Source organism: Columba livia, chromosome 7, assembly GCF_036013475.1.
Source record: "Columba livia isolate bColLiv1 breed racing homer chromosome 7, bColLiv1.pat.W.v2, whole genome shotgun sequence".
NCBI classification, from domain to species: Eukaryota; Metazoa; Chordata; class Aves; order Columbiformes; family Columbidae; genus Columba; species Columba livia.
In genome coordinates, this window is record NC_088608.1 from 22,737,693 (window position 1) to 22,760,158 (window position 22,466).

At 36.4% G+C, this 22,466-nt stretch overlaps 1 protein-coding gene across 2 annotated transcripts in view; it reads right to left on the reverse strand.

Moving 5' to 3' along the window:
* Positions 1 to 22,466, reverse strand: part of OLA1 (Obg like ATPase 1) — a 101,883-nt gene that overhangs the window by 24,570 nt on the left and 54,847 nt on the right. For both annotated transcript variants that reach the window (XM_065068807.1, XM_065068808.1), the window contains 2 exons: positions 15,596 to 15,676; positions 15,232 to 15,329 (listed from right to left, as the gene is read on the reverse strand). In XM_065068807.1, coding sequence (XP_064924879.1) covers positions 15,232 to 15,329; positions 15,596 to 15,676 — 179 coding nt within the window. The remainder of the gene's footprint in view (positions 1 to 15,231; positions 15,330 to 15,595; positions 15,677 to 22,466) is intronic.

The following is a 22,466-nucleotide window of genomic DNA, read 5'->3' on the forward strand; positions in this document are numbered from 1 at the left end:
TTTTCTACATAAGTACCTCTGTTTATACTTAAGTTACTTCAGAAAAGAATGAAAGTGCAGACAGACTGATTCACATTGATCATTCCCATCTGGTTTAATAGATCCATTTCAGCCTTACTGAATCACTAAAAATAAAAACTGTATTACAGCAGCTTCTTCAATTACAAAAACCACTTAAAAACAGTAAACAAGACCATTAGCTTCTTAACCTTAAGGTATGTGAAATGAAAAATATTTTATTTCCTTCCCATTCCTTGGAAAAGTATCCAATCACGCACACAGATTTTTTTTTTTAGATCGACTTCATGACTACAGAAAAAAATGCTGAGAAAAAAATAAGGTAATTAATCACACACAAATCTTTTTGTGTAAGACTTTACTTCTACCTCCATATCTAGCCGGCACTGCTAACTCTGTATTCCAACAGCCAGCAGCTTTCTTTCCTAAACAATATTTCCTTCCTGCCTGAATATTTTCCATAAGAAAAAAAAAGACCAACAACATCAGATCATTTGCAATCAAGGAACAAATGACAGCAACATCAATATCATATTGCAGCTGTAGTTTGTGATGTTCCCAAAAGGAAACATTACTGGTATTGCTGGACTTTCTAGTTTTAGTGTGAAGCCATGCACTAGCGCATCCACTAACAACCTGACTGAATTCTTGTGCTCATCTAAGAAGAGACCCTGCTGAATGTCCCTAATGCATCTTATTGTGAATCTTCAGCAAATAAAACTTCATGTATGAGCTCATGATGTGCTTTGCTGCTGGAAAGTCACAGGCTCTGTGGGAAGCTTTTTATCTTCCCAGCAGTCAGTTCTCTGAGAACATCAGTGCAGCTACTGTAGTTACCTGTAGATTACTTGTATTTTCTCACATCTGTGTCCAGCAATCTAAACCATGATGATAAAGGGTCATTAGGTTTAGAGTGAGGAAGGGGATGGACTAGACAATTTGCTCTGATAAGCTCCTTGTTGTGAGTGCTGGTTTAGAATGTGAAATGTGGGGTTATGCACATTCTCAACTCAAAAACCAGCTCTCTCAGAGCACCAATTAAAAATCATAACTCAGCCCACATTAAGCTACTTGAACACATCTTACCTGAAATTTTTACAATTAATAATATCACAATAAAATAATTCCATCATGGTAAGAAGAACATCAACTGTCTATTAGCCACAAAAGAATTCAGGTACGATTACTAAGATAACTGCTGTTTGGAGCACAGCAAAGCAATTTCCCACAGTGGGACTTACAGTTCAATTTACCAGTTGGGCAAATATTTTGTGCTCTGTAGTGGTCTACAGAGTTAACAGTTACCTGTAACATTTAAGCAGTGTTATACTTGGAGAAAACTTTCTTCAATCCAAACAGGTGTTTCAGCTTTAACTGTTCCCACAAATACACATTTTTTTCCAACCCTGTTCTAAGAACTATTTTAAAGCTTTTCAATTAACATTAAATGCAAATTTATGAAAGAGCCAATGGCCCTACTTTCACATTCTAAGCTACTCACAACGAGGTCTTGTAAATTATAGGCCACTTGGAAGAGGAATGAGACTAAGCACAATGTCACCTATAAAATTATGTTAGTCCTCAAGTAACTTGATGAGGTGATTACAGTCTATTTTTACTTACAGGGTATTCCTAATTCACTAAAATAATATAAAAAGATCACCTGAGTCAGACAATACTGTCACAAATGGAGAGACGTACCCACCAATGGAAGAAGGCTGCGTTTCCTTATGCAGAAACCAAGACTATACCATGAATACGGTGAGAATGCTCCACTGACATGGTCAGTGACAGAGCTGTAAGAATCCTTTAAAATATTTGTAGTGAAATTTTGTGTCAGACTCCATAGAGTATCAAGGTATTATGTTATGCAACAAATACATGAAAAGATGAAGGAGCCATTGAAAATTTCTTGGTCAACATATACCTCGTCACAAGAAATTCAGAGACTTAAGAGTATGAAGAATGTAACTACTACACTTCCATCTTCTCAAAATTAAATATGAAAACAATTAGCATTCAAAGAGTAACTCATCAGCTTACAATGCTAAAAAAGGGTTTTCTCCATTGCCCTTGCAGAGATGACGATATCCGCTATGATGCTTTTGATTCTTAATTTCAAGTTAGTGAAGAAAAATAGAAGACTGACAATTTACACAAAACGTAGTAATAATGTATGCTCATAATGGATCTTCCAACAAGATTCTAAGACAGCATTTGGAAAAGAGCTTTTCAATTTTATCAGTTACTTTTATTTTCTACATATACATCTGCTGGTTCTGACATCGCAAGAGGACTGGCTGCATACACAACACTTGTGTTCTTTCTTTTTTTATTACTACATGACCTTTAATGGAACTGCAACATTTTGAGAACTAACATTAAGTCTGCATCATCAGAGAAAATGAATCCCAAATAATTATTCATACACCAAGTAACTGTAAACCCAAATCATTTCAGAAGACCTGAATGTGTCAAGAACTTTGACAATTATGACTGGAGCCAGGAAACTGTAGCACTGTAGAATTTCTTATGAATTTTTCTAGTTACTTTTTATAAATGCTGTCCTAGATGACAGCTTAATGTGTACCACATGCAATATTTATTCTTCTTCAGTGTCAGACTGTCTAGCCATCCAAGGGAATACAAAGAATGTCACTTATTAGGATAAAAGCACAAGGAAGGTAATCAAGGACATATGTAACATCAGCCAATCATGCCCTATTTCAACATCCTATTCCATTCATAACAGTTCAACAATTATTTGCTTACTGATAACTTGCTTTCAGGCTGTTTGTGTTCCCCATAATGGCGGTTTGCATTTATTTTGCTCTTTAGAATTGGACACTTGCTGTGCCATGCATGTTTGTCAAAACTTTATATCTTCTGTCAGAAATAGCTTTAGCATATCAAATCATTTCTGTTTGTCAGAAATCACTAATAGAACAATCTAGTTACCTTCTGTGTCAATAGGGCACTAACATAACTAGAAGTCAGAAACAAAAGGCTGTAACACAACCACACACTGCTGCAAGACAGGCAACTAAAACCATGTTTCTGCTTAATACACTTTGACCCTATAGCTGTATCTTTATGGAAAACCTAATACAAAAATTAGACTTTAACCAAAATGGAAAAATATTTCAGAAATATACTCTCTAAGCACAAAGTCATGAACCTTGTTAAGCTTGAATAATTAAATTCCTTACTAGTTCTCCATGTCTCTTTACCATACATTTTCATTTATTTTACCGAACACCTATACAGAATACTTGCAGACGTCTTTTCTGCTGATTCTAATCTATCTGATGGATGGAGTTATGAAAAAGCATTAATTCACAAAGACAAGTAGTGACAGGCAGATAGAGGGAGCCAAAGACAAACGTTTACCCTCCATAAAGGTATTTTTTAGTATTAATAATAATTATTATTATTATTTTTAAAATCATATAGGAAACAAAACACACATGCCTATGCACACACACTTCATTAATCTGAGTATCCTGGGACATAAAGATTTTATTAAATAAAAACAGATATGGATTTAATGAGTCTCTGAAATAAAACAAACTGGAAGAATATCACATGTTTTAGATTGACAACATTGTGTATGTTTCAATGTATTAAGTGTAAGATGATTTTTTTTTTTAAAGAAAAGCAGTTTGTTTGGATTTGAATACATTTTAACTTCAGAAGTGTAACATTGTGCCAGTGCACAAGAACAAGAGTGAGACTTGATATACAGTGAATACGATTAATGCGTTTTCGTTGTTCAACTCCATGAAGTACAAAACCAGTGTACGCATTTAGTCTCTTTCAAATATTTTTCTTTTAAAAATCTCTTCAGGTTTTAGAAACTATTGCCAGAGCACAGTAAATCCTAAACATTGTGTTATTTAACTTCTCTCCAAATTAACAATAATTAAGGTCAAGCACTGGTAATAAAGTATAGTAAGATACCCATACCAAATATCTCATTTGGCAGTTCTTCCATTAAACCTACTTAACTTAAAAAACTTTCCTCTCCAATTTAAACAAGAAGAAGCACCTATTCCTGGATTCAAACCAAGGATGCATAGTTCTATTCATTGTAAAACTAGTGACTAATCAACATTTGAACGTTAGTCATTAGAAGAAACTCAAGCTTTGAAACTAAAGGACTCTGCCAAAACTTCAGAAGGTAAGTATTCTTTCTTGGGAAAAACAAGCAGTTAAATGAAAACATATTTCCATATACCTAATACCTAAAATTGAGCTGTAAATAAACCTAAGATTAAAATGAAAACTATTCTTTAAAATTTAAAAAAACCCCACACAAATAAAATGCATCAGATTTTCAAAATAATAAATGAAAAATGTGTCTGTGAAACAAAGAATTTACTTTAGAGCAAAAGTAAACTCGAAAATGGGTGTCAAAGCCACAGCAGCCTATAGTTTCATTGCATAAAAGAACTTTCCTTCTCAAACATTATTTTTCTGTTGTAACAAGTGATTTTTGATTGACTGGTGTTCCCATTTAGCCCCTAGTTGTATGAAAACTGAACAATAAGCCATAAAGTATTCCCCCAGAGAATGGAGATGCTGCAGAACGTTCATGAAGAACAGTTTCAAGATGAGTATTATTGCCAGACTCCATAAGTGTCTCAAATTTCAACTGCAGTGACATAAAGAATGGTATGTGAAATAAAATTAACTTCAACTATAAGAACTTCAAGAGATTAACAGAACTCTGTAGCATGTGATGGCAAAAAATGTTTCAAGACATGATCCAGACAGACATATTCAATAAGCAGAATTTTAGAGGTACATACATGTACTTGTTTGCAAACCACATACAATACTGAGTGACAGATTATGAAAGGGAAGTTACTTACTGATTTGGACATTGTTTAAGAGATATTATTGTAGTGATAGTGATTGCAATGTCCAAATTCCTCTATACAAATGTTTTTGCAAAAGCAATACAAGTAAGTCTGTTGTTATTTCAGAATAAGTGACAATATTATCAGAGGGTTCTTTGCTTAAAAAAGCTCTAAAATGAAAGCTCAGCCAGCGGTCATTACAACTGTTGATGCGCCTACCATGAGCATGAAAGACCATCTTCCCTCTCAAAAAACAGGGGTTACAAGCAGCGCGGAGGTGGCAGACCCCAGGGAAGGAGCCACTGGCGCTGCTCCCAGCGCAGCCCCTCGCCGCGCTGCAGGCACCAGCAGCCGCCTCTCCACCTGCAGCACTCGCAGTGGGACATGCACAAAAATAACTGGAGGGTTTTAAATGCCATGTCAGATACAATGGTAAAGACTCAACAGATGTTAAAAGCTAGGGACACATGCCCATAGTATCTTTCTCTTGATTCGTAATAGTAATGTATTTCCTTTGCGGACTATGCACAATTTTCTATGTTGTCAGTTGACAAAGGCTAATAATGCTCATGCATTCTGAAAGGCACAGGGCTCAATAAATTAATAATAATAAGTAACAATAAATAACTTCATGCACAATAACTTAAGAATAAACAACTACTGTCAAGAATAATAACCTCTCCCTGCTATTTTTAAAGTGATCTCGCACAATTCTCTGTTAACTGATTTGTATAGCAAAAAAAGGAAAACCAAAAACCTTTCTTTAAAAAAACAAACAAACAAACAAACAAAAAAACCCAAAAATACAACTTTCTAGGATAAGACCTGTTCATTAATACAACAAATTCAAGCTATTCTTTCAGCTCATAAACCAAACCAGGGCATAGAGAGATCAGTTCCCCTCCTCTTTCCCTATTAATATTCTTCGGAGGTTCAGATATCCAGAAAAACATAACTTGGTTCAGCTACAGCATATTAGCAGATGGCATTTTAACTGCAATGACAGAAGTGTGACTGGACCTTTGTAACTTGTGTCACAAAGGAGATACAAAATATTTCTAGAAATCAACAATAAATGGAAAAATGCAGCAGAACAGAACTTCTCCAAGTAGATTTAGACACTAATTTTCAATCAAAGAATAATCTTTATCCCTGGGAAACACAATTGAGTAGACTATTTCACCTTACTTCCTTCTCTTTCTCCCATCAATACTATTTCATCCAAAAATCACTGCAGCAAAGGTGGCTGTGCATGTAATATGCACAACACAAAAGAGTAAGGAAACAAAAAGTGCTCCGCTTCTTTATTAGTAATCATGCTTCTCATCAGGAACCTGAAATGCGGAAGGGATTTTCACACAAACATCAACAGGTTTACATGCAGTTTCTATCTGCTTTACTCTAAAATGAGTAAGAGTGAAATCACTACTGAACTCTGCCATTGGAAGGAGGATTTGAAATCTGCATCTGAGGTAGTGGTACTGTAGAGAGACGACGGCACTGATATGATGGTTAGTGCCCCAGTCTTCTCCAAAATCCCTGAGGACCTGTTCAGTTGATGGAGTTGCACTGATGATGCTCAGGACTAACGACCCTGGAGTGGAACATCATGGAAATTACAGAATCTGGTCCTCAACATAAAAGTTGGGTTCTTAAGTTGCTTACCCTTTCCCTTTCTTCCATTCTGTAACAAAGACAAGCAAGAAAAACATTGTTTCTCCTTCACTTTTTCCATTTCAGTGTTTAAGACTTCACTGGCTCGGAGTACTATGGAAGAGAGATGCATGCTCTCCTAAATAGTAGAAGCTAGTCTGAACGTAAAAACATGAGCCATAAAAAGCAAAATGAGACAGGCTGAAGCTAAAAATCTCAATTTAGAGTATCAAAAAAGATACCAAGCAACCGAAAATTCCCAAACGCATTTAGTTGCCAGTAAAACTAACATAGGTTGCTTGACTATACGTTGTCAAAAGCTATGTTCTAACCTACAATAAACAAGAGGGAGGCATTCTAAAGAATTGATTCAAAGAGCTAGAAATCTGCATTCAGGCGAGCAAGCAGCACCTTGCTTAGCCAGCTAAGTCTGCCACAGCAGCGCGCAGTGAAGGACCACAGCTACATACAACATACACTGCCATCCCTCCAAGCACATTTGGAAAGCCTTTGAGAAACAGTAGTGACAGGACACAGTTTATTTGCAGACATCATTCAGGAGACAAATCATTGATATAATTCCAGAAAAAAATATGCAAGTACTAGACAGTATCCATACTTTTATTGAGTAACTTGATTTTAAAGCCCACGCTATACTGAGAGGAAAGAAGAGCAGAGATTTATCAGTCTCTGCTTTTTCCATATCCACTACACAGTAACATAATCTCTACTCAGACATATATCCGCATCTCAGGTTTGTTTCTGAGCAGGTTAAGCATTCTTCCACTTTAAACAGGCTGAAGTTTGAAAAGAATGTTATACCTTGTGATGCATCCAGAGTCAGGAATGTGTCAAGTTGCAATGATTTTGCAATAAAGTTTGTCATTGTCTTTGACAATGTCACCACACACCATTTTTCTGTGGAAGTCCCTTTCTTCACTGCTCATGTTATCTATACACCAAAGGATTCAAAGGTGTGTAACTGATTTGGAATGTAGTGCTACATTATTCTCTCCCCTACTACTTCATATCTTAAGTAGCATGTGTTCATCTAAGTGACAAAAATATTTATTGAAAAGCCCCAATTCCAGTGAAGATCAGGAAGAAACAGTTTCTAAAGGGTTCAGACATTATATACAAATAAAGATGCTGCTTCTGATCCTGCACAGGTTTGGATAACTTTGTAAGTAGTTAGGGGTTTGCATGTTGAAAGCTAGTATCTATTGCTTTAGATTTTGCCTATGAAAATCCAAGCGTTTAAATAATATGTAACACAAATTACCTGATTCTCTGAACTGCCATGGCAGATTAAAAAAGTATCATTAGCAGGTAGCAATTTATAGGACTACAGGAGCAGACCATAAAAGTGGTGGAGCATCCACACTCAAAACGGCGTATAAACATTATGGTGATGACAGACCAAAAACCAACCAAACAAAAACAAAAACAACACAGCAAAGAGCCTCTGGAGAGAGAGGAGAAAAGGAGGAAAAGATGGGAGGCCAAGCTGAGTTGTTCAAAAGGATGTTAGGTACAACATGCAGCTGGTAAGACAGGGATCATACAGGCAGCAACAAAGTTGAAAAATTACTTTTACTCAGCACAGCCTTACTGATATGGAGTGCTAACACATAGCTCTTTTGCGTTACTCTGATCGTACAATCAGCCTGACGCACAGGATGCCCTGTGGAGAAGAGGAGCGGCTGGCTGGGGCACGGCTGTGCTGGGCCAGGCTTAGCGCTGCGGGATGCTGGGCTGGCAGGGATCACTCACAACATCGCACAAACTGTTCCTCGTTACTCTGGTCATCCTGCTTTCCACAGTCTGCAGCCTTTGATGAGTTGTAAGAACAGGCTGAAGCTAACTTTATCTGCCTAGGACAGGCCGTCCCAAAAACCAGGAGGTTTCCCCCTCCACCACTACGACCCTTTTTATCAGCTTCAAGACTCAATACATCCTAAATAAATTACTGAGGCTTTATTTCCTGACTTCACAACCTACGCTTTAGCTATTTATAACTGCCATGTTGTGACCAGGTGAACTGAAATTTTTCAAAACAGCTTCACCATACAGCATAGCCCATTTTTAGAACATCCCAGAAACCTTACATTTGAAAAAAATTTACTGTTCTAATGCTTAGGAGCCAAGAATTTACATTTGGTATAGAGCAAACTCAGTATCAGCGATAAGCCATTGCATTTGTGCGGAAGTCCATCCAAATCAGAAATTCATGTCCTCAAGTAGCAAAACCGCTCGAGTTTAACACTGAAGAGCCTCAGCGATTTAATCTCTTTCTATAATGCACAGCACCTGCATGCAAGTGGAGCACTGGATTGAAGCTAGACTGCTCCTGGAAGGTGTTTTTGTGTCTGGAGTGAGGCTACACACCAGAGCTGGGAGCAGGGACCCATCTTCCCCATGCTTAGAGACATGTCCCCAACACCTGCTGTCACCCAAACAATGTGCATTCACATTCAAATGGATGGGGGGATTCCAGAGGGGCAAAGGAAAGCAAAGCAAAGCAGGAAGTCTGGTGAAAGAAATCATCCAGACCAAAGGACTGGACTGGAACTAAGCCAGCAAGAATGGGATGAAACCAGAGAACAGGGAGACACAATCTGGCAAAGACCCATGAAGAACACTTCAGATAGGAAAAGAATGCGAGATAGACAGAACATCGGAATGAAAAGTCAGTGGAATTGGTAAGACAGAGGACTACAAGAAGTCAACTGGCAACATCAGGCAAAGGTGCTGGAAAGAAAATAGACTGCCGTTAGTTTGACAGATGATAAATTAATTCGTATTAATTAATTAATTTGTATAAGACATTATAAAGAATAACAGTTTATTAAGCAAACAGCACACCCTATTCCCTACTAAAGTAGGTAAGTGTCTACGGAAAGTATATGCCATCTTCTAGTTAAAATGACATGAGCTGTAAGGTACACACTCTCCACCAGGCAGCAAAGGTGCAACAAGAAGCCTCAATTCTGGATCTTGCTAACTTTGAGTACCTGACTTCACAGCTTGTATGTGCAAAACACCATTTATACACAGACAACATAAATAATCTTTTAATATTTTTTAAAAACATTTCAGTTGTAAGGTAGGGACAAGAAGTACAACATATTTAAAAATCATAATTTTCCAAATCTTTCAGCATAGAGGACAGCCTTCAAATTATTAAGCAGCTATGTCAAGAAGACATGTCAATACCATGATAGCATTACAGCTTATAATTATGATTTAAAGAATTCTACAAATACATTCTCAAATATATAAGAATAAAATTTATCTGCATAAATATCCATGACTGTATGACCTATAGCATATTTAAATATACACTTAATATAATTCAGAAAATAAATGTAACTCAGAAGCTGAAAGTAGTGAAAACTGCATTCTGCCCTCATGGGTATCTTGTGACATGACACCAGTATTTGCAAATAGCTGTTTGCTCTAAGTGAAGTAATTCTGTTTGCCTCTGCACTGCAGAGTTTCATTAACAGTAGCATCCCTCTTTTTAGAAGAGGAACAACTTTTAGGTATTTGGTCCAAATGGCAATTTTTTTGGGGTTTTTTTTTGTTTTTTTTTTTTTTTTTTTGGGGGGGGGGTGTGTTTTTTTTTTTTCCAAATTTGCAAGGTTCATCTATTTCAGAAAGCATTTGAAATGGGTTAAAACTTGGACAGTGAAAGGAGACCGTGTTTCAGTGGGACTAAGATGGAGATGTTTCACACTTTTATTAAGTCATCATATTTCTATAGCTGTAAAAGAGATGGAGCTGGCCTGTAGTTGTTCTTTCCCTTAATTTTATTCCCCCTGAATTTATTTACCAAGATTCTTAAATATACATATCCTTATACTGCTTGTTAAATCATGTTTTGTTTCAAGGTATGTCATGTTACTATTACCCTTATCCATTAATTTTTGTTTCTTTTATTTTTTAAAATGTCTTTTTTGAAAGGTCTCAAATGAAAATGCAGGTTAAACGCTAAGGAAGAAATTTCACTATTTTTTTTTACATGGAGATCGAATATTTATTGCTAACCAATTTAAGAAGAGCCTGCACAAAAACAGTATCTCCAGGACTTCTCTAAAATCAGACATTATTCAAGAGTGGAAGGGGAGGTTCGCACAGGGGCTATTTGTTGCTGAGTTTGGTGGGTTTTGTTTTCCTTTCTTGTTTTTAACAGGCACACTGACACCAGGAAAACCTTTGGGATAGTATTTCTTCTCCTGCCACCATCCTCTGGCTGTACCAGCACATGACATTGCCCAGCTCTTTGGCTAAGACAGTGAACACACAACTATTAGGTCTATTCTACCACTGGGCACGTACCTACAGAAATACAACCAAGAACATCAAGTCTCCATTTACCAACAGATTATAACTTTCCTAACTAGTTTAAAAGAGAATGACTGACTGAAGCAGATTAATTCATACTCAAACCTACTGAGTCTTCCTTGCGCTTTACCCTTAATATTTCTTTCTTCATGTCAGATTTCCCTCCTCACACCCCCTTTTTTTAATATTTGGAACATCTGAAGCAATATGGAATAGATGAATAGAAAAGAATTACTCACTCTCATACTACAAGATCTAAGGAGCATCAAATGAAATTACGATGTGGCAGATCCAAAACAAGCATAAGGAAGTACTTCTCCATATAGCACATAGTTAAAACTATGGAAAGTCCCTGCTCCAGGATATTGGGATGCCAAAAGTATACTTGGGTTCAAAAGGTCAATAGCTAAATTCATAGAATAAAAAAAGTAAAAAATTATTAACCACAAGTATATCATATCTGTCTTAGTCAGTTCTACAATAACAGATTGCATGAAGCTGAGCACATACATTCTGTTTGAGTAATCTGCTCCTAAACTCTTCCCTGGACATCTGTTAGTGGCCTGTCAGAAACATGATACCAGAAAAGACAGACCTTTTAATCTGACCTAATTATGCTTCTTCCAGCTTAAGACCATAAAAAATGCTGTAAAAATTTACAGGGAAAAGGTCATTTATTATGACATATACACCACCCTTCTAAATACACAGGAGTAAGATACTTCAAGAGAGGTACCCTATCCCATCAACACTCAACTTACTGTTGTGAACAGAACGTCCACCATAACATTGTGAGAAACACCTCCTTGAAAATAATGTTAACACACATTTGCATATGCAACATGTCTGAATTACATTAAACAACGCTCCAAAATCTGTATCAAGTCTCGGATGACTTAGTTATGATGGTACAGATATTAGAAAACCTTTAACAGCAGAATCAGCTCTTTAAATTACAGTCTATGCATAGAATGAAAAAATTCACTTGTTTAGACCTGAGAAGTTGAGTCAAAAGATCAGCCTATGCGCTTGGACACACACAGTATTCCAGGTGTACACTGCGACGAATCAGTCCAAAACACTGAACCAAACAGTATGCTAAGCATGGTCCCATACTGACCTGCTGAAAGCACCCTCTTTAGCAAGACTAAAATGTAAACCTTTAATTACGTGAAGGGGTGATCAATTTCATGTCCTGGATTCATGTGACATCCTGTGACTCAAAAAGCAGTTTTAACTAAAAATTAAGAGGCTTGTTTAGAATACTTCCATAGTAAAACTCAAACACATGTGTACCATGTTAAGGTGCTAGATCCATATAAAAACTACTAGGAACTATTAAAAAGAAGGGCTTAAGTATTTATTTAGAGCACAGCAATATGTAGTAAGAACAGTTTCAGTGGATTCCCCTGTACAACATCATGATTACTGTCATCTGATCATAACACAAGTGCGACTAACACAGCTGCCATATCAGCTTCTCTTCAGGGGCTTGGTCTTAATCATAAATCAACTGAATGACTAATTCAACATTGTTAAAACCAGCAAGTAGCTGCTTGGAGCCATTCCAGTTTTTACATCTTTCAAAAGGTCAATACACCTACTCAGACACACAATTGTCCTATCTTTCACAGTGTTTTCTTCTTTTCTCGGGTTGAAAAATAACATGTTAGTACTTAAATGTAAGTGTGTTTTTAACTAACAATTAAACCGTTCATTAATTCCGAAAGAGTGACCCAGTAGAACAAAGAATTTCAGTTTTCCTCTCTACCCACAGTCAAAAAGCATCTCCTCTCCTTTGCGCTTTCGAAACACTTCTATAGTTGTAGAATTTTACTGCTGAGTGTTTCCTGGACTAACCTTACTTTTGTTATAGTAAGATGATGAATTAAGCCCAGAAATAAACTTTTTTGAGTTGAACAACTGGTCTAAATGTGGCTTGCATTTCAAATACGAACCTCTATCCCTCAAAATATTAATAAAAATAACAAATTAAGTGGCATCTAACAGTAAAATATATGCTAATAATTTACATCTGCTTGCACCACACAAATGACAAAAGCCTACCCTTAGCATCCTTCATAGAAAACATTCATTCTGCTCTTAAATATAACAGCTATGTTGCATAAACAGAGGATTTAAAGCTGTGGCAGAGTGGCTGAATGAAAGAAAATGGCAATCTTTCTGGTTCTAGTAGATGCCTTTCCCTATCACACAATGTTTCCCACTCATAAATACATGACAAATACTTCCTCAATCATTTTTTACGAGCAGGGATGCACAGGGGGTAGTCAATGGCTAGCTTGAGGGAAAATAGGAACAGCAGGAGGCAGAAACTGTACTGAAAATGGCTATGTGGTAAATTCTCTTCTGGAACATCACTCAGCTACCCAGGCTTTGATCTTTCAGCTACAATTACACTCACATCCATGAGATCTGGGTATACTTTTTAAAAACTAAATCATTAATTGTAATAGAAACAGCGAAACCGTTTCATTATATGACTTCTCAACTCAAACATCTGATTTCTTACAAATTAAAAATTGCAATTTATACCAAGATTTGCTTTCAATTGGGTTTAACTATGTCATCATCACAACTAGTCTCACAAAAAACATGGGGTGACTGGCGACAGCTAAATCACAGACTGGCGTCTCCTAAGTAGGCTGTCTACCATTAGGGTCTGGGAAATGGCATTTACTGTACAATTAGAGCCAGTGAGCTCTACCTGTAATCATCCAAATACAGGTGCGAGGATCCTTTTTCGGACAGGGAAACCTACTCATCCATTTTCACATAAACTTCCGTGTCTGTACTGCTATAGAGAACCTTAGGAAACCTCAACATTTGTACTTAGAAAAAAATATCGCCTGACAGCAACAAAGTAAATCCTACAATCCTGATTTTAAAGACTTCCTTGGGTAGAACCATTTTGACGTTTAAATCATCACATCTAAAAAAACTTTCAAAGAAAGAACAAATTAATATAGAATTATAACATTTGTCCAAACATGAAAAGCTTGAATTATTACACTGGTTATCAAGTTTATTCCAAAGTCTGTGTTTTGGGCTGAGAGGGTATTGCTATAAAATAGGTTAAATTTTGTTCTTTAATACTAACACAAAATGTCTTGGAGTATCAAAAGGACAGTTTCAGTTGCAGTAATTTCACAGAATTTATTCTAATGATTTATTGCAGTTAACCATCTGACATTAATTATTGTTTTGGCTTCCAGTCTATGAATGTTTATTTTTCAGTTTAAAGCCTTCTCACTCTTTGATATCATATGGAAATGAGAATTTTTAATGGAAAATTGAAACCATGTGCATCTAAGTACTTAATGAAGTACAGGGAGAAACAGAGGGTGTACTTTAGGGGAATTCAGATATTCCGCTTTAGATACTTTTGATTTGTTTGGATGAGTTACACGCATAAATCTGTTCACAAACATACATTTATACATCTTCAAAGTATCTCACAAGTATGCTGTTTAAAGATCCAGATACTAAAAAAAGGTTTGTTGTTCCACTGGGGTTTTTTTTAAACTAAATATACTGCTGTAGATTCTTCTTCATCATATACTACTTAATCTGTTCTCTTCTCCACAAAGCAAACATTTACCCATCTAGAGCTTCAGTGACATGCTAAATGCTGTGCTTCTCAACAGCAGGTTCCCACCACACCTACCATGTAAGGACTGGATCTTCATCCAGTTCACTGAATGTCTGATAGATTGATTTCATAACCAGCATATACTTAAGTCACAATATTGATGTCAGGAATACTTGGCTAAAACCTATGCTGTTCAAGGCACTGAAGCCCATCAAAACAGGCCTGCAAACCACAAGAGAAGTGCAAGCAGTGGCAAGGAAGCCAGGCACCCAACTGCACACACAAGAGTCCTGTTGAAATGGGCAATTTTGACACAGTTTGAAAGATTTCTCTGCAACTCCTGTAACGTTAGCCCTCTGGCATTCAGTTCCACTCCTTTGGAATGAAAAGGATGTTGTTCAGACAATCAGCATTACATAACATGACAAAAACATATGTTTATTTAAATCAGTACTTCTAAATCAAATCTATTTTCTTCACAGCTAATGGATTCATGTAAAAACCTAAGTAAGGAACGCATATTCTTTTCTATTATGCACTTTCATTCAGAGTTTTGCCATATGCATTGCATTCAAGCAGCACGTCAATAGGAGCATAACAAGTAACAAAAGTGCAGTATTAGTTTTTATTCCTATTTTAATTAATATTTTTGGTGATCTAAATGCACAAGGAATTATTCACCATTGAAAACTGTGAAACAGAAACGGAAATTTAGATATTTAACCTGAACACACTCACCACTTGTTTTTCTTTCTAATGTAGTCTTTTTCTGAGAGGTTAACCAAGTAGATCATTGGTTTTGAAGTAAAAAACAAGTATTTGTTCAAAACATCAATCTAGAAGTGAAAACATAGGAGGAGAATTTTTAAAATAAGTTATACCAACTTGAGTTAATTTTATTACCGTTTTCCTTGTGGCATGTCTGAGAAGGCAACAGAATTAAAGCAGAACATATAGATCAGTGACTAAAACAGAATCAGATTATAATTTTAACATTCAATACACTAAGAAAATGAAATCTAAAAAAAAATCCTTTAAAAAAAAAGACAGTAACAGGTAGCAAAATCACAAGTCAATTCACGGGACGATATTTATAGCCTACCTCTTTGTCATTCCAATCATGACAGAAGCGGACAGCTTTCTTTTCATCTATTACCCAGGTCCTGATTTTGCACATTACGTCCTATGCAAGATCATGAAAAAAAAAAAAGTCAAAAACTCAGCTGGATATCAGACCATTCTCTTCCATAAACAAGACGTGTATATATAAAGATTCAAAATGTACATACACATTAAAAATTGGATAATACCTTTTAAAACCAAATTTTTACTCTACCAGAAAAAACAGAAGTTGCCGCCTCAAAAGTCACTACAGAGCAATATCGATTATTAAGTTACATAAATTCCATAATTAGGAAGTTAAATCCACAATAGTCAAGTATCATCTCTCACCACCATGAAAATGAGCAGAGCTCACAAAATATATGTAAAAATCAGTACATTTTAGACTGCTTTGCAAACTCAGTAAGACGTGACATTTCAGAATCCAGCGGGAGAGACCACGTACAATATAAACATGCCATTAAGAAAAGAGAATGGGTGGGGAAAAACACAGCAAATATCTTCTTTCTTTTTTTTAAATGTGAGCAAAAGAAATTGAGCCTATTATTGATGATCCACCCTTCAAGAAATTAATTCAAATGGCCAAAGCCCTTTTTATTCTGCATTAATTTTTTGCCAACACCTTCTCCCTCCCCCCCAAAATGAAACCTGCCAAAGCCTCCATTACACAATGGCAAGAGCTTTGCACTGGTGACCTCCAACCAGCTGCATTCACTTTCAGAACATCTCTCTCGGCAGGAAATCTAAAGGCCTTTTAGTTAGCAAGCTAGTGTGCATTCAGAAGGAGTAACTGCAGGAAGAGCCCAATGTGCTTTGTTTCTCTGGCCTTTCTTCACAGAAAGATTAATCATCTGTGAAATGGAAACGGCAAACAGCAAGTGACACAAACTGAACCCTTCAAGCCTTTCCTCATCAGTTTTGTGGTCGTGAATCCGAAAGCTGCGTGTGGCACGGTTCTCCTTACAGGCAGGTGTTAATAAAAGGCTCTTGGGTCTGAAAGGTCAAACTCGGCTCTTCGAGGAGTAGTACATTTTAGAGTCGCCTATTTTTTGTTGTAGATAATTTATGATCATGCTTTAAATAATGTATTTTCTAGGTTATAATCGACGCAACCGAGAATTAAGATCTTTAAAATACAAGGAAACATTCCCTAAACTGTTGAGTGTGTGACATTTTTTGCGCTTAGTGCTATGCAGCTGAAGTGCATTTATAAACAACCACAAATAACATCGGTATTTACTACAGTCTTTTCTAGTTGTGCAGTTGCTTTAGTAAAAAAAAAAACAAAGAAAAAGCTCCTCTAAATCTTCAGATCCTGATTTGAAACCCTCCAGGAACAGGACTCCCCACAGATTTTAACAAGGAAGGGGCAAGCTAAAACTTTTAATGAAATCTAACACGTTCTGCCTAAGAATAATCACTTTTACTCTCCTATAACTGAATTTCACTCATAAATGTTTAAAAGTGGCTAATATAACACCATTTCCTACAAGGAGAAGATCAAAGTGCTATATTACAAATGCATTATGATTAAAAAAGCACTGTGCAGCTTTGCTATTAACTGTTCTTTAAACCCTAAAAGGCTTCCCATAGATCTCACTTGGCACTGCATATACAACCTTTGACAAGTAATGTAGACCATTTTTATTCATTGCCTAAAATTGTAGGCAATTATGTGCGTCACACTGGCCACCTGCAAATTCTGAATGCCTGCTCCAGTTGTCAGAGCAAAAAACTAATGTCGGAGGGGATTAATCTAGGGGGAGAGAGTCCTCTTTAATGGCTCCAGCAGGTGAAATGGCCCAGCTGGTTACTACGATGAGTGGCCAGAACAGCTTATGTAGAGACATGCAACAAGATTACACGGAAAGAAGAAAACAGTGGTGCCATCTTATCTTTAACCCTATGTGCTTTTTATTTTTTAATTAATCAGTATAAACAAGATAAGGGAAGCAATTCTACCAATAGGTACTTTTCACTTAAGATCTTTATCCTCAGCTTTTGTTTAAATAGATACATAAAAATCACGCAATCTCCAAGATTCCTGTTCAGCAGTGAAGGAATTCTAATGACATACTATTTCAGGTTTTAAACTAATTCTGTCGGCACCTACCATGTGGCTTTGAGCACTACAGTTCCCCTCTAAAAGCAACATATAATTGCATATAAATTGGAATTGATAAAAAATTGTCAGAAAAACACTGCAGCACAAGGTATCAAAACCCAACCTTTTAGGCTTAAGCAGCAATGAAGTGTTTTAATCACACTGTAACGGTGGCTACATAACGTGCGAGCTCCAGAAAATGTCAAGCATCAGCACAGCAAATAAAGTTTGCCCTTTCTAAAGCCTATCTAAGCACATAGTTGCTGAACAGAACTCTTCCACATTCACCTGCTACCTACAGTGACACATTTCAACCCATTTTGGCACAGACCTCACTTTTCAGAGTTCTCTTTTAGGTACTTGGCTTGATGCTGTTTGCAACTTTGTTCTAAAGGAGTAACTCCATGGCTAACTCCCACAGGGAAGGCTGACCAACAGCTCAATATGCTGAGGAGAACCCACAGCTCTATACTTGCAATTTTATTTTGGTTTTACAGAGAAGGTGGCAAAGTATTGGAAAACTTTCTTTAGCTAAAGGATGGAAACTTGTACGCAAAAACAGCATTTATGTCTGAAACCGGTGAGACAGTAAGGCATTAAAAAAAAATTGGAAATAATTATTCAGTCATAGCCAAATTTACTCTGATGATCTGGGCAGTCACAACACACAAAATATAAGGCAGACAATCCAGAAACAAACAAAAAATAAAGGGACAGATGAACTCAGATTCCCCTGCATCAATGGTGGCATCCCATTTAAATAAGATTTAACATGATCCCTTAACAAGAAAACATTAAATACTAATGACATTATGAAGAAAGGCAACCACTTCCACACAGTCCTTTTTCACTCAGCTGCCCCGATACACTAAACAAACCCCCAAAAAGCACATTTTCAGGTAATATCTCATGTAGTGCAATTTTTAGTTTTATTAATTGCTTCTGTTTAGGCCTGGTGAAAGAGTATGAACTGACCTTTTTATCTTCACTATCATTGTAACAGTCATTTAAGCACATTTAATCATTACTCTAGTTAACTCCGAGATGCTTAATAACAGAATACAGAGCAATGATCCACTTTGTTTCATTAGAACTGGCCTCCCCGGTTGCACACTTTGAGGTCAATCTGTCACCAGCAGAATGATCCACTTCTCCTTGGTTGATGAGAGGCACATTCTTGTTCTGTTTTTCAGCTAGAAATGTTGCAGCAAGCACCATTCAAAAAGCCACTAAAACCCTCTCCAAAATCCAATTTACTTACAGTTGTCAAGGCATATGAAACACAGCAAACTTCATGAATATAAAATACCACTGTTCTAAATATCAGTTAATTTCTGACTATATCCTTGGCAATATAATTAGCACATGTGAATACTTAGTATATTTAGCCATATGCAATTCAGTGATATTAATTTATGTCCTGCTCTAATTTTCAAAGGTCGCAAGTAGTCAACCCACAAATGCTAAGCAGAACCTTAACAATAAGTCCCAGCAGTAAAAAATACTATAAAGAAATACATTTTAATTGCATTTAGAAGATTTATCGAGACATGCTCATGAGACACTACTGTGTAGAAAAATGTGCATACATTAATAAACTCTCTGGATGGATGATAGTAATAACGTGTGCCAATGCCAAATTCTTCTTACAGCATGAGGGACTAAACTGAACCTTGGAAAACTCACTTGCCTACTTGGCATCAGAGAATTGTGAGGTTTTTGTTGTAAATTAGCAGGGCATGTAATTAACTTCCGCAAATTTAATAAAGAAGTAAGCAGTTGTGAGGATTATCACTTCACACTTCAAAGTGCCAGTGAATTCCCCGTGATCCTGCAGGCAGTGCAAAAGTCTCTGCTACTACAGAGAGTAACTGTGAGTACAGTAGGTGTTCTTCCCCTCACCAAAGGAGATGTTTCTGGGAAGTATGGAGTGTTTCTCAGCACCTTATTCATTCCCTTCAAAACTTCCAAGACATAACAACTGACCAGCTCCCTTCAAATACTTCAAAAGCAGTTAAATACATTTATTAAAATGTTTCAGTTGTCAAAAATTCTATCATTTTCACTGCTCTGCTCCTCAGAAAAGCTATAAGGAGTACCTGAAACGTTACCTGCAGCTCTTAGTTCCTCTAATTTCATACAGGAGTCCAACGGCATAGTGTATCAATAACGAAGGTAGTAGTGTATAATTAATATTTGCAGACTTCCCTAAGGAATCTGCCTCAGTGACGTAAGGTATTTAATTCAAAAAACACTGCATACACTAAACTGAGTCAACACCACCTAACCAGTAGGTCTCAGAATTTAACTGTAAATAGAAAATCCAATGAGTGTGTTTCTGGTGGCACACCAAACAAATTATTTGCATTTCACTAGTTATTGTCTTTCATCAGCAGCCTATACAAGACCACAGTAATGACACAGATTCTGAGAACAGTAAATTACTAAAAACACAAATCACGTGTAGTGACCAGAACTGCTGGACAGATTTAGTGAAAGCAAACAGTGGTTTTCAGTACGATAAATTCAAGCTCATGCACTTGCTGGGTGGGGGGACAGGGGAGGGTGGATACAGCATTTACCAGGCAGAGGACTAAGCCTTAGACAGAGTGACTGAGAAGACTTGAGGGTCACAAGCAAATGAACTGTACTGTAACTGAAAGACTAACGCAATCTTTGAGTATTTAAATAGGCTAATGTCCAATGTGAATAACTCTACACTTATCTCCGTTGAAATACTGAAAACCTGGAGAAAAAGAAGTTTTGAAAAAGTGCATATACATGAAGACTCAGTGTGCTTGAATCTTATGCTTTTATTCGTATTGCATTTCATATATATATATATATAATTAACAAAAAACTCACATAGTACAGGCTTTTTCCCACTAGCATACAGAAATGAAATGGCTGAAAGTTGAAGCTTGACAAATACAGACTAAAGCTGTGTCTTATTTCTAAAGAGTAAAAATAATTAATCACTGCCACAGCTTATGGAAGTTACAGTAATTTTTCTCTAGCTAGGAAACATTTAAATAAAGGTTGATTTTTCCCCTATTTTAACCACAATTGTGAGAATTCATCTGGGATATGCAAGATATCAAACTAGATAATAATTAGTATTCTATCTGGCCTTCAAAATAGCTATGGTGGTTTTTCAGATACAGATAGAGAACTATGCTACTTGAGGTAAAGAATACTCATAAGTAGTTAAACTGTGCTGCCCCAAAACCAGTTTATTGGGCACACACCAATCTCCTTGTTAACATAAGGTGTTCAGTATGCACTGTGCCCACAGTCCTTCCTTTCATGTCTTTCCTTGGAAATCTTTTTCAGTTGCATTTAGCATAGCACAGCTCTCTACTTTTCCTGGAGGTTTTTTTCTGGTGTTTTAAAAGAGTGAGGCTGAAATTACAAAGTAATAATTTATTGTAAAAACAATGTTTAGAAACAGTGGTATTTTTAAGGGACAATTAAAATGAATTATGCAGTTAAAAAAAAAAAAGGCTAGATCTTGTTTTTGAATTAAGTGCTTAAATAAGCTGTAGCAGCTGGATGCAAGAAAGAGAACAAGTCAGGTACCGCATCAACTGGAGTAACAATGAGCTCCTCTGTACTACAAAACAATGTCTAATCTCTTAGAGTTCCCTTGCTCACTGACTTTAATAAAAATACAGTGGGGGAAGTAATGGATTTAGGACAAGTGTATTATCCTTTCGTCTATTCAACACCTTCTAACAGAGCCAGTACGAGCTCTATGTGATTTAGTATTTGCTCAATGCTAGATGCCAATAAAATGTTTATGGACCACAACAAGTCCTTTTACCCAAAACATCCTACAAGCATTCAAGGCAATGTAATTCATGTCAATAATCCCCAAATTCTCCTGTGTGGGTCATTCTTGTGGGTTCTAAGGCATTATACATAAAATTATATAGTTACTTGTAGTTTCTCAAAGAAAAAAACACACAAAACCAAAACAAACAAACAAAAAAACACAACAAAACAAAACCAAAAAACACCAAACAGACAAGAATAGGGAAAGCAGTTTATCTGTAAGCGATTATTTCTAGCAGTTCAGAAATTCAGAACAGGGAAACTGCACTGAAAAGTATAATGAAACATCTTCCATAGAGTTCCACTGATGTTTTTACTGCACTAGTCTTCAACCACTTATTTCCAAATAAAGCCACATGTGAATGCATTTGCTCTGGGTGAGAATTAAGACAACTGAAAAAGGTTTTTCTCAGAATACAGTTATTCATATATGGAGTTACTTTGGCTTATGTATACAATATTTTAAAATTACACCATGGCTTGGATCTAGACATGCCCAGACAGACATTATTTACAATAGTAATTACTTTAAGTCACTGTTCAAATCTACACGGGAAAGATCAGCCTTGACAGAAAGTATTTAAGCACTGACTTCTCTTTGTCTACTGATAACACCAAAAGAAATCCAAACGTGTATTTACACATTATGTACTTTTAAGTCAGGCTTTACTACCGATTAATTCACAAACATCTGCCATGAATATTTTCCTGTTACATTCAAAATGTTCTCTAGAATGAACTTTAATTTTCTCTAAATACCACATTAAGCACAGTAAATGGTCCACTAAAGATTTTAAGCATAATTATATGCATTAAGAATATAAATATTTTCTCGATTCCCTATGATTTAACATTTAAGTTACTAATTGAAACAGCCATCAGCAGAAAGTATGTCAACATTGTATGCATACAC